We start from the raw sequence: 12,500 nt of genomic DNA, 5'->3' as shown, positions 1-12,500 counted from the left end.
GTATTAAAGAGGTTCAGTTCAGACCCACACATGGTCATTGTAGTGTGTGAGGGGATTAACAGAGAGAGAGGGAGAGAGAGAGAGGGGGGGTGATACTGTCATCTGTTGTCTTGTGGTTGACGTTGATTTACGGTTTTGGTTGGGAGTGGGGGTAAGGGGCCTTATCTGTCAGTCATGGGTGGGATCGCCATTGCAGTGAGGCTAGCTGTCACTGCAGAGTCGACACTTTGTAAGGGTGAAGCTTTGGCCTTAATCTGGCCTTGTGGTCAGTGGCTGTAGTTATTATGGTGCAGGTCAGTCCGTTTGACTGTTCTCTAAGAGCTGACATACAGAGCTTTTTTTTTTCTTATTTGAGAAAACGGATTACTGGTGCCATGACCTTGGCAGGTGTAGCTATCGCTTTGAAGGACTATGTTCTCTTTCAGTGCAACTAATCACACGCATCGAAATTGTATTTAGCCAATATTGTGTTTTAACTTAATGTACATCAACTTGTTCAGTGAAGGATGCAGGTATTCAGCCTGTATATTTGCAGTTTGAGCGTGTGATCTGAATGTGCCCATGTGTATATGCCATGCATGCATATTCAAGTGCACGCCAGCGTTAACAGGGGTCAGCGAAACCTGTTACGTTGCAGGGCAGAGATTGCCCGCCCGCCAGATGTTCCTTGTAATATCAGGAAGTGATTCTTTCCCTGCATTAATCGTAGCATGAAGTCAATCTCATTCTCTCTCCCTACCTCCCTCCCTCCCGCCCGCCCTCCCTCTCTCGTTTTCTCTGAGAGATTAGATCTACAAGCATTCACCACTCATTCTCTCTTCAGCTCGCTTTCTCTGGCTCGCACTGTTGAAATCAATTCTATTCTCTGCCGCCATTCTCTGTCTCATAGGCTTGGTACGTCTGTCTTTTCTCACTCTTTCTTTGTGGAAATGGATTACTTGTAGGAAGTGACTGTACTGTGACTGACCTTATACTCCTCCCATTCAAAACTAGGAGAAAAAGAGGCAGCTGAGGTACAGTAATGGGAGAAAAATGCCCCCCACCCCCCTGCACACCCCCCGATGAGCCCGCCGTACAGAGCTCAGCACATTCATTCATGACTGTGGTTGTTGTGGGTTGAAGCCCGCCTTGCGGACAGAGCAGCTTGAGAAATGAGAGGAGGGGGGATGAATGAAGGGAGGATCGAACCCCAGCCAGAGACTATACTGTAGGCTTTAAAGTCCGACCGATGCCAGATTTCTGGGTCCAATCCGGTTTTGGTCCAAGACGACGGATTACCAATGTTTTGATCGATATTTTTTTTCTATATTAGAACATTTAACGATATAAACACAAATAACTTTTTAATAGATAAAAAAAAAAAAAAAAATACCCTATTTTATTTAGCCACTTAAGCCCTATTTAAAAAATATTCAATGTGACGCGTTGTGAGCTTTTAGACATGCTATTTTGGACACATTTTTACAACTTTTGAACGTTTTTCCTATAATGACATGGTCAAAATAGGGACGCCAGGTAGAAAGTGGTAAAAAATTAGACACATCGGCTACATACTGTCTATACTACGTGTGTATAGACTGTATAGGCTGATGGGAGGTGGGTGAAAAGACAAGTAAGAGAAGCAGAAACGGTACAAGCGAGACTGTGAGTTGGTTCGGGGGGGGGGGGGGGATGGGGTGGCGGGATTAGATGGGAGGAGTAAACTCTCCTAATGCCATCTGTGAGCGTGCGGTGGGCAGGGGTGGGAAGGTGGGGGGGGGGGGGGGGGGGGCTTTGGACATCCAATCTATGCAGTTCTCTGTGACCGCATAATCCTAGGGGAATAAATGAATGCAGAGATTAGCAGAGATCATGCACATGTGATTTTATACATGCGATGGATGCACAGTCACTCGTCTCCTTTCACCGGGGTCATTTTCCTGTATTCATCACCATTTTATACTTAATAATACAATGGTTTTGGCACGTCGCCTGCCGGAAATAGCGGCTCTACAAGCTGGCGTGTCACAATGCAACGTGTTGTGAGCTTGTAGATCAGCTATTTTTGTAAAAAAAAAATGTCTAAAATGACATGGTCAAAATAAGGCGGTTGAAAGTGCGTTAACATGATTGGGGGAAGGCATTTTGATTTGCTGTCACAGCCTCGCGCCATCAAGCTAAAGAAATATTTTTTTGTGACATGCAGTTATAGGACCTGCAGTATGCCGTAGCTTCAGCATTTAATGGTGCATTCGTGTTTCTGTGTTGGTCTTAACTGCTTCTCCCTATCTGGGTTTATTTTCCAATAATGACCGCATGGCTTTACATTATCTCCGCTTATTACAAGGCTACTTGCAATAGAAATCTATAATTTGACATGAAATACTCGCTCAAAAATGATTTCATTTGCTTACAAGCTTACGCCTCCATGGCAGAATAAACGGAGGCAGAACAGGTCTCTTGTTACTGAGGACAGCGCTCTGCTATCGAGCGGGCAGCAAATGCCTTGATTGACGAATCACAATTGAGCTTTCAACAAAGCTGTGTAATAATGTTTAATAATACATGCTATCAGAGGTAAGAATTAGGTGCGCTCTGCTGAGCGCAGCATCATGCGGTACTCACATTATTGGGAATCCTTCACCCACTAACCTGTGTCTTATATTCTATCAATAGCTCTCTCTTTCTCCCTCTTTCTCCTCTCCCATTGCCGTTGTCAAATAATAAACCCCAAATACCTTATATTTAATGTGTTTTCGCTGTACACATGCAATTATGTATTATGATTTTAGGTTGATCTTACTGCACACTATTTTGTCTACTACAGTGTGCCATTCAATGGGCAGTGTACAATTTGTTGGCAGTCTGTGTTGTACTGCATGTTATTTGTTTGTACAGTACTGTACAGTATGTATGTCCTATGTTGTCATTGTATTTTTAACGATAGATACTGTAATGTTAATGTTAACAAGGCGGTAGACTAGAACCATGCTCTTACAGTAGTAATTCCTTTCAGGAGGAGCGGGAATGTCTCTCTCATCAGCTTTGAGATGGTGCTGCTCTTTTGCCTGTCAAACTGCAGGCACAGTGGCATGCTTCTTAATAGATTCTGACAGTTAATGTACAGTATACGGCAGGGGTTCACAAACTTTTCCGTGACAGGAACCCCCAAATAGCCATACTGTAGCATCTCACTGCGGCCCCGACTGTTGAGAAATGGCTTACAAAAACAAACAAACAAAACAAAAATAGCATACAAGCTCACATATTTTTTGTTTTTTGACACGTTTTTGAAGCTTTGTGATTTAAAAAAAAAATGTAAAGGTCCACTCCACCACAATTCATATTTTTGTGTGAAACTTGAAACTCCTGGGTGTGTTTGCACTCTACACATCTCTAAAGCAATAATATGGATTTCTACCTCAAACATGTGGTTTTCAGACCACAACTTTCTTAAAACCGGTGTGACATAGTGCACGTAACTCAGGTGTGGCGCAACATGACACGACACACGGCAATCAAATCCTCATCAAAGACAGATCAGTCTTTGATGACAGATCAGTGTAGGACTGCCAACTAACAGGAAGTAAACAAAGCTCGCTTGTGCACTTGAAACAGTGTTATTGGGGCTGCTCAAGCACCGGCGTGTGTGCACGGCAAGCGTGCGAGTGTGACACACGCGACCTGTGTTGCTGTCAAGAGTATTTATTTCCTCTAGTCTACTGGGCAGAGACAAGAGAAGAGGGTTAAACTTGCAACTCTTATTGGGGCTGCTTTATCGACTACCGACGCGCGTGCGTGTGTGTGTCACTGTGGAGTTTTCCCTCTAGGCAGACTAGAGACTAGGAGAAGTGGACAGCGCACGGTACCGACAAATGAGCATGGAACCATTTCAGATATTAAGAATCAATATGTAGCCTAATGAAAGGTGTATTTATCACAACAATAAACCTCATTGATGCACACATTAGGAGTATATATGCAATGGCCAATGTAACAACATATGACAGCCTAATCCTTCACCCTCTCTTCTCATAACAGCAGGCTGTTTATTCTGTACTTAATGTTTGCACAGAAGCGCACGCTTCTATAATTGCCCACATTGTGTTGTAGAACATTTTGGCAAATATTAGTTTACTATATTAACATTGCAATTAATTTAGAACCTTGAAATACCCAATATATGAAACAAATGGGCTCAAACAAGTGAACAAATAAAAAACACAGTTGAAGACGTGATTGGAATCAGTGTAGAGTCCTCGTCTCGAGACATTCTCGCAGGAATGTGGACATTTCGGAATGTTGATTCTAGGGGTGTGTCATATTTTGGCATATTAATGAGGGCTTGATTCTTCAGGCGTGGCATACTGGTATAATTAATAGATCCTGGAATGCTAAATGAGGGCATAGTGAGAAAAATGCTTCACCTGAACGGTAACTCTTGCTTATAAGGCATTATAATATGCTTATATAACTCAGTATCATTATAGTTATAAGAACTCATAAATAATTATAATGCTTTATATAAATAATCCTAACACATTATAAAGCATATTACATTATAACTACTTAGTTATAATCAAGTATTATAATACTTGATTATAATTGCTGGACACTTACAGACATTTTTCTTTGCAAGCATCATGGTATTATAATTACCATAGTTGTATTACATTATAATGATATTAAAATGTATTATAATCACTGTCATAATGCATTAGTGTTATTATAAGTCACTATAAGTGGTCATTGGTTGCTCGCACCCGTTCCTGAATGTATAGGAAGTGACTTTGAAAACAACTGGTGTACAGTATACACAGTGTGCAGACTAGAGTTAGTGAGCAAAATAAGTACTTGAATTAAATCATTTGAGTTAAATGAATACTGATTTAATTATGCAGTGTCACAGTAAAATCTTCAATGTAAATCTTAGTGTAAAAATGGACCCTAATGGACCCATGAGGGTCTGAGGATTTTACTGTGTATAGAGCCAACCCTTCAGGGAGACTCGCTTGATTTACAGCTGCTTCCTGGAATGGAGGTAAAGAGGGAGAAAGTGATGGCACAAGGGACTTAAAGTGAAATGAAAGCAAGCAGACTGGGAAACTGAAAGTTCTGACCCAGTCTCCCCTAAAGTACACTGTATTTTCACCAGTCCCCCCCCCAGCCCCCCCCCCACCCACACACACACGCACAAACACTCACAACCCTTCTCTTCTCTCCTCCCTTTTTTCTCTCTTCCCCTGTTTTCACTCCTCTATCTCTGTGCCAAGCAGGGAGTCACCCTGAATTATTCATTTTGAGAAAATGAAAACTTCATGGGTATTAAATTACGAAGGAAGTGGCAATGCTAACCACATTCTACTCTGTGTGTGTGTGTGTGTGTGTGTGTGTGTGTGTGTGTGTGTGTGTGTGTGTGTGTGTGTGTGTGTGTGTGTGTGTGTGTGTGTGTGTGTGTGTGTGTGTGTGTGTGTGTGTGTGTGTATGTGAGAGAGAGACAGACTAAAGTGAGAAGCCTGGCGCTACCATGTTCTCTACTGAAGAGGATGGCACTTCTCTGGCTCGTTTATCAAATGATTGGAAGACGTTTTGGAGTCACAGATGAATCTAATTTCTAACTAAGCCGAGTCAGTTCACATTCCTCAATAGACACGTCAGTGGTGCTTAACATCATATAGGCTACACATAGACTACAGAATGGTTGTGTTTCATAGGGATACTGTACTGTGTGTAAAGTGTTCATAGGGATACATGTTGTTTTCTTCTCAGTAAGTTGTAATGTAGACAATGATCTAATACCATGATTTTGCATTGACTGAAGGATTGGCTTTGTGTCAAAGCTTTCTTCAGTGCTGATTAGTTAACTAAGGTGTGTAGCTCTGTGTGCACATACATGTGTGAGTGTGCATTTGTGCAGATAACTGAGTGTGTGTGTGTGTGTGTGTGTGTGTGTGTGTGTGTTTTGCTTCAGGTAATTGCATTTATGGCCGTCTGTGCTGAAGCATCCTAGATTCAGCTGGAATAGATCCACGTGTGTGCGCGAGCGTACGCGCGCGCGCGCGTGTGTGTGTGTGTGTGTGTCCATGCGCGCAAACGTTCATGTACATGTGCATTTTATGTTCCGTTTGTTCTGTATTCATTTTGTAAATTTGGCAATTTGTACTGCCAAATTTACAACCCCCCCAACACACACACACACACACACACACACACACACACACACACACACACACACACACACACACACACACACACACACACACACACACACACACACACACACACACACACACACACTCTCTCTCGTTCCAGCTCTGCCTTCCTCTGTAATCAGGCCAGTTGGCACAGGTGACAGAGAGTGGAGGAGAGTGTGCTGGGAGAGAGAGGGTTGGACAGACTGGGGGTATACATGCAAAGCATGAGCACTCTCCCTAAAACACCCAACATCTGTTGTCCACCTGCAGAAATGCCATCTCTCTCTTTCTTTATTCACTATGCTTTCTTTCTTTCTTTTTAAACTCTCTCTCTCTCTCTCTCTCACACAGCTCTCTCCCTCTCTCTCTCTCTCTTTCTCCCCCCCGTTCCTGCCCCTCCTCTCATTCTATTTTGTTTTAATTTCTTCCCAGGGCTGTGCTAGCAGCACCACAGTCAGTTGGCAGCATGTACACCATGTAGGCTAGATCACAGGAGGCAGATGGGATGGTGGATTTCAGAGGTCAAATTATACAGTAGGCCCTTCTCTCTCTCATGCGCTCTTTCATGAATGAGGCTTTTTTACCCTGAGCCCGGTTTGTGGGCTCTGGTTACACGTCGTAACCAAACCTACTCAATGGAACCATTAAAACGCCCTCCCCGCTCCCATTGGGCTTCAAACGCGCTCAAAAGACCACGTCTGAGACGGAACGCAATCGCAGAATGAGAGCTGCTATGATATGACAGATGTATCGTATCGCGTTTGATTGCAGTTTGCATCGCAGTTGCAGCTATAGGTTGGGAGCCATAATCGGAGGAACCGTTTTAATGTTTTAATTCCAAGGACTACCATAACTGTGAGAGTGTATAAATGGAACCAAATGGACCCTTACGGGTCCATTTGGTTCCATTTGCACACTCTCAGAGTTACAGACCTGTAAGGGTCCATTTACCCAGAGGGTCCCTGGACCTCACTTTGACAACCACTACAATAATATGTATACAGTACCGTATGTATGATTGAATTTGTCTTTATCCCAAAACCCCTGTTGCAGCCCTTTGCCGTTTGTAATCAACGTTGGCATTAGGGCGGTACAGTGGTGGATAGCAAAAACATATATTTTGTCAGGGGGTCAAGAGTGGGAGAGTTCATTGGAAACCAGACCAATGTTGTGCTTTCCATGACTACTTTCAGTCACCAACCACACCCAATTATTATTTTCTTTAACGGGTCAAAGTAAAGTTCAGTGAGTTCATTATTTTCAGACGAGGCCGTTGCCTCAAATGCTGTGTTGTGGATTTGGTATATGACCTCAGAGGTGATGCAGGCTTCTTAACCTGCGTTAAGGAAATCCTCATGAGTCCTGTAAGGCGTCTCTCTGTCACTGACCCTGACCTGCCTCCCCCTCCCCCTCAGGCTTATGGTGTTAGTGTGGTCTCTCAGACTCGTAGTACACAAAAATAAATCCTCCGATTTAATTGATCCATTTGTGTACGTTCTCTCAGAGTTAAATTAACACTGAGGATTTTACAGTGTAGTCGTAGTAAATGAGTTAATCTCTTAAGGGTTTCAGTCCTCAGTTAAGACTCTGAGACAGATTTCCTGCTACATTCACAGATGAAGCTTAGGCTTCTGCCCCGTCTGTCGACTGATGATCATGATTTTGGTCAAAGTAGTTGAAGGTGTTAACAGTAATGATTCATTAGAAGAACACATCGCATGTCTTCATGCCTGTGATTTACAAGTCCACCTTAAAATGTTGGTTTTGTGTGTATCATCCCCAATGAGGGTTTTCGACAATTTGTATTCCCACTTCATCCCTGTCTCTCCCAACCTTTGCATTCACGCACAGACGCGTGCACGCATGATATACGCATGTATGCACATACACAGCCACTCTACCTATTAGCTGTCCACAAGCACTGAGTTTATGTCGAGTATTAGCTAGAGCAGTGTTTTCCAAACATATACAGGGTCGCGACCCAAAATGGGGATATCTCTTTTTTCCCCCAAAATGGACATTGGCAGACAGAGGAGGAGGAGAAAAGGGGTGGTGGATAGTGATGACAACAATGTCGCAATGCGACGTGTTGTAAGCTTGGAGATTGGTTACTTTTACAAAAACAATTATAAATGGGGCTTAAAGGCCAACTTGCAGGTCGCATTTTTATTTTTAAATTAAAATTGAGCCAGTTTTACCAAACCTTTCAGGGTTTATCTTTTTGTTATGGCACACGGTATTAAAAATTGATTGTCTCTATTTAGATTATGAATAGAGAAATAATTAATACAATAATAGATGAAAATGACAATAATAAATTGTAAATATGAAATGTGTGCAACTCAAATGCACTGGAACTGAAACATATCTTTGCTGATGAAAGCCCAAGGCTGAGCACTTACGTGGTTCAAATTTTTTCTTTTTGATGTTTAACAGAATATTCCCTTTTATCCTGAAGAAGGCAATTTGTCTGCTGAAACAGTGTACATAATAAAGTATTGCATCGCAGTTCTGAGTGTGCGGCTGTTCCCTCTTAGACCTTGCCTCGCCAATACAGGTGAGCCTTTCTACTTCATTCAGAATAGAATATTCCTATACGAAAGGCCACCTCAGTGTCCCTGCGGTCTTTAAAGAATGACCACGAGCAACAGCAAAGCGAATGACATCGAATACATTTGTCTCTCATCTACGTTCACTGTGTGCAACCTAATCTACCAGGTTGTTTATGTTTTTATTCTTAATCTTGTTTGAGTGTGGGTTCAAAATATGAGGTAAAGGCTGCTTCAACTGGACCTTATTTGCAGAGGCAAGCCACTTATTATGGACATAATCTGGCTGGCAACCTTGAACTGTTATATTTTGCAGTATGCAATAGCAATTAGCATTGGCATGCAGAATTACAACATAATGTGCTATTTGCATGAAATAAACACATGTAAAAACTAGGTGAATAACACTTCAGACTGCTTGCCCTCTTGCTAACACCAAAAATCATAATGTCCGTCAGTGGATGGGATATGGTTTTGTTGACGCCTTGACGGGATAAGATTGTGTCAGCTACTGGCTGGTATCTGTCCAACATGCATACTTGACATTACCTGTGTGTGTTGTGTGTACTGTGGCCTGTGTCTCATTGCATGTACAGTACTGTTACAGTACATGATCTCTCTGTATGTTTCTTGTACTGCACTGTTACCTGTGTTTCTTTTTTGAAAACATTTTGTGACATTAAACTTTAGCCTGCGTTTCTCTGTGTGTTGCCTGTACTGTTGTTACCTGTGTGAATTATATGTACTGATAGTGTGTCTCTGTGTGTTGCATGTACTGATAGTGTGTCTCTCTGTGTGTTGCATGTACTGATAGTGTGTCTCTGTGTGTTGCCTGTAGTGTTACCTGTGTCTGTGTGAATTGCATGTACTGCAAGTGTGTCTCTCTGTGTGTTGCATGTACTGTTAGTGTGTCTCTATGTGTGTTGCATGTACTGTTAGTGTGTCTCTCTGTGTGTTGCCTGTTCTGTACACGTTAGTGCATTGTACAACACTGACAGGTATTGATGTCAGTATTGGGCCACATACTTGCGTGAAACCCTGGCACACAATAGCTCCTTGAATGGGAAAATCAATATATTTGTGCTCATTCCACAAGTGAATGGGTGCTAAAGAGAGGATGGGGGCAGAGAGAGAGTGAGAGAGAGAGAGAGAGAGAGAGAGAGAGAGAGCATGCACAGATGAAGGAAAGAGGGAAATAAGTGGAGGGAGAAAAAAATCATGAAGGAGAATGAGTGAGCAAGACGGAGCAGCAGAGTGGGAGTGAGAGTGGGGGAGGGGGAGGAGGGTGGTCTGGTGCTTTCTAAAGGACTGTGAAGGCCAGATCACAAATAATAAAACAGAAAGAGAGGGAAGGGAGGGAGGGAGGTGGGTGGCTGGGTGAAAAAGAGGGAGGGGATAAAAAGAGAGAAGGAAAATATGTTGAGAGAGAGAGAGAGGGAGGGAGAATGGCGCAAATGGAAGAGTGAGTCGTCCGAGTGCCAGGAGCGCTGCGCTGCTCGTTTTGACTGGTGCTCATTAAAGAGATCTTTTTTTCCCCCTTTCCCTCTCTCTCTCTCGCTCTTTTTTTCTTTCCTTTTTGGCCTGCCTCTCTTTTCTTTTCTCCTGCGTAGCTGTGGCTCCCGTTTGTTTTTCCTGCCTCTTTTCTTCTCCCCTCTCTCTCTCTCTCTCTCTCTGTCTCTCTCTCTGTGACTCGGCAACAAAGGCTGACAGAGTGAGAGCCTTGACGTCCGTATGAATTACCCCAACCCGGCGTGAAGAGAGGGAGCGAGAGAAAGACAGAGATAGAGTGAAGACGGGGAGGCAGAAGAGGAAAGATACAACTTATCTGGCCAAAGAAGAAGAAGAAGAAGAAGAAGAAGAAGAGGGAGAGGACAGAAGTGGCAAAGCGTTGAAAGACGAGCTCCGGCTGAAGACGTATAGGGAACTAAATTCTTGCCGGAGATAAAAAGGATTTGACGCGCGCCGCTGCCCCAGTAGGGGGGCGATCATAGCTGTAGCTCCCCTGGACCACCACCTTCATCACTACCCACCACCACCCTCCTCCTCTTCCTCCTCTGCCTGCCAACCGTCCATTTTGGTAACTATGTCGTAAAAGAAAAATGGAGCTCCTTGGGGTGAGGTGAAGAAGGGAGGACTGATTTTTTTGGGGGGGAGGACTTTGGGGGGTGGGCAGCGCTGAGTGTTGAAACAGGAAAAAAAAACGGACGAAAGGCAGAAGAAAAAAAACAGCGAGAAGAGGAGGAGGACAACGGATAAAGTGTGATAGAGAGAGGGAGGCTGGAGGAGGAGGTGACAGGGTGGATAACCCCAGGGTGGACTGTGAGGACGACCCCCCCCCCCCCACCACCACACACACACACACCCCTCCTCTCCCAACGCCCACTTCTTTTTTTTTTCTAATTCCCTTTTTTTTGCCTCTGTTGCTCTGGTCCTGCCATGCACTGTTCCTAATTTGAAGGATGTGGAGACAGCATTTCCCAGGCAAGGGGCATGTTTCCTGCTCGTCTTGTTGTTGTGTTTGTCTTAGTGTGTGTGCGTGTGTGTGTGTGTGTGTGTGTTTGTGTGTGTGCGGGTGCGCACTCGCGTATGTGTGTTTGTGTGCGTACATGCGTGCGAGTGAGAGAGAGAGAGCGAGCGAGAGCGAGGCGGGTGATTCGGGGCTAATGAGTCTCTTATGTTTTTGCAATGGAGTGTGTGATGAAAGCGGTGTGCGCCCCCGCGTGCAACATTCAATGGTTTGAAAAACCGGGGACCTTTGCAGATCAATACAGCAAGGGGGGTGGGATTAGAATGGGGGAGTCATCGTATAGAGGGGGGTGTGTGTGTGTGTGTGTGTGTGTGTGTGTTTGGGTCGTACATACAGTAGAGTACATGAATACCAGAGAGTCAATGTCTGCCATCATAGGGTCATGGTCTGGGGCACTGCTGTGACAATTTGCCTGACACCCCTGTCAAGATATGAATTTGTGTGTGTGTTTGTGTGTGTGTATATATATATATACATATATATATATATACACACACACACACACACACACACACACACACACACACACACACACACAAATTCATACGTGTGTATGTGTGTGTATATATATACACACACACACACACACACACACACACACACACACACACACACACACACACACACACACACACACATAACAGACGATAACAGTAAAATTCCAAATTTCACTAGAGTATTCAAAGTCCATTTTCTCAATTACGACTGAGGAATATTGCTACAGTACTGTAATGGATTCTGCTGTCTAGCTATGTGTTAACAATGTTACAACTTAGATTTGTGCCTATACCATCACCACCGTTTGTGTTTGAGTCATATACGTCATTCATGGTGACAAACGCTTTTGCCCCCCCCCCCCCCCTCCACCCCCGTTATCTTGAGGAGAGTGAGGCTCGCTGGTGAAGCACAAAGGACAGCGCTTGGAGGCAGGAGAGAGACGGGTGCCTATCTTCTGTGTCGCTCTGCCCCTGTGTGTGTGTGTGTGTGTGTGTGTGTGTGTGTGTGTGTGTGTGTGTGTCTCCACTCCCAACAGCACCTTTGATATCTCTATCTTATCTTTCACCTCTCTTTCTATAGTCGTCCAGTCAGACTTTTTAATATAATTTCCACAGTGTTCTTTCTCTTTTTGTTGCAATTTATCCGTTTACCCTCTTCTTGAACTCTCTTGTTTTTGTTTCACATCATTCTCTCTCTTTCTCACTCTCTCACTCTCTCACTCTCTCTCTCTATCTCCCTCTCTTCTTTATCTCG

At 43.7% G+C, this 12,500-nt stretch overlaps 1 protein-coding gene across 3 annotated transcripts in view; it reads left to right on the top strand.

Moving 5' to 3' along the window:
* Positions 1–12,500, top strand: part of LOC311058280 (C-terminal-binding protein 2) — a 90,195-nt gene that overhangs the window by 49,517 nt on the left and 28,178 nt on the right. The window contains exon 1 of one of the 3 annotated variants that reach the window (XM_084075679.1): positions 10,177–11,203. The exons of the other annotated variants lie outside the window; for them this stretch is intronic. Coding sequence (XP_083931805.1) covers positions 11,182–11,203 — 22 coding nt within the window. The 5' untranslated portion in view covers positions 10,177–11,181. Of the gene's footprint in view, positions 1–10,176; positions 11,204–12,500 lie in introns of those variants that run through there. 3 annotated transcript variants of the gene reach the window in all.

Source organism: Gymnoscopelus microlampas (assembly GCF_963454915.1).
Source record: "Gymnoscopelus microlampas genome assembly, chromosome: 13".
Classification (NCBI taxonomy): Eukaryota; Metazoa; Chordata; class Actinopteri; order Myctophiformes; family Myctophidae; genus Gymnoscopelus; species Gymnoscopelus microlampas.
Note: the sequence above shows the minus strand (reverse complement) of the source record. Positions and strands in the feature narration are given on the sequence as shown.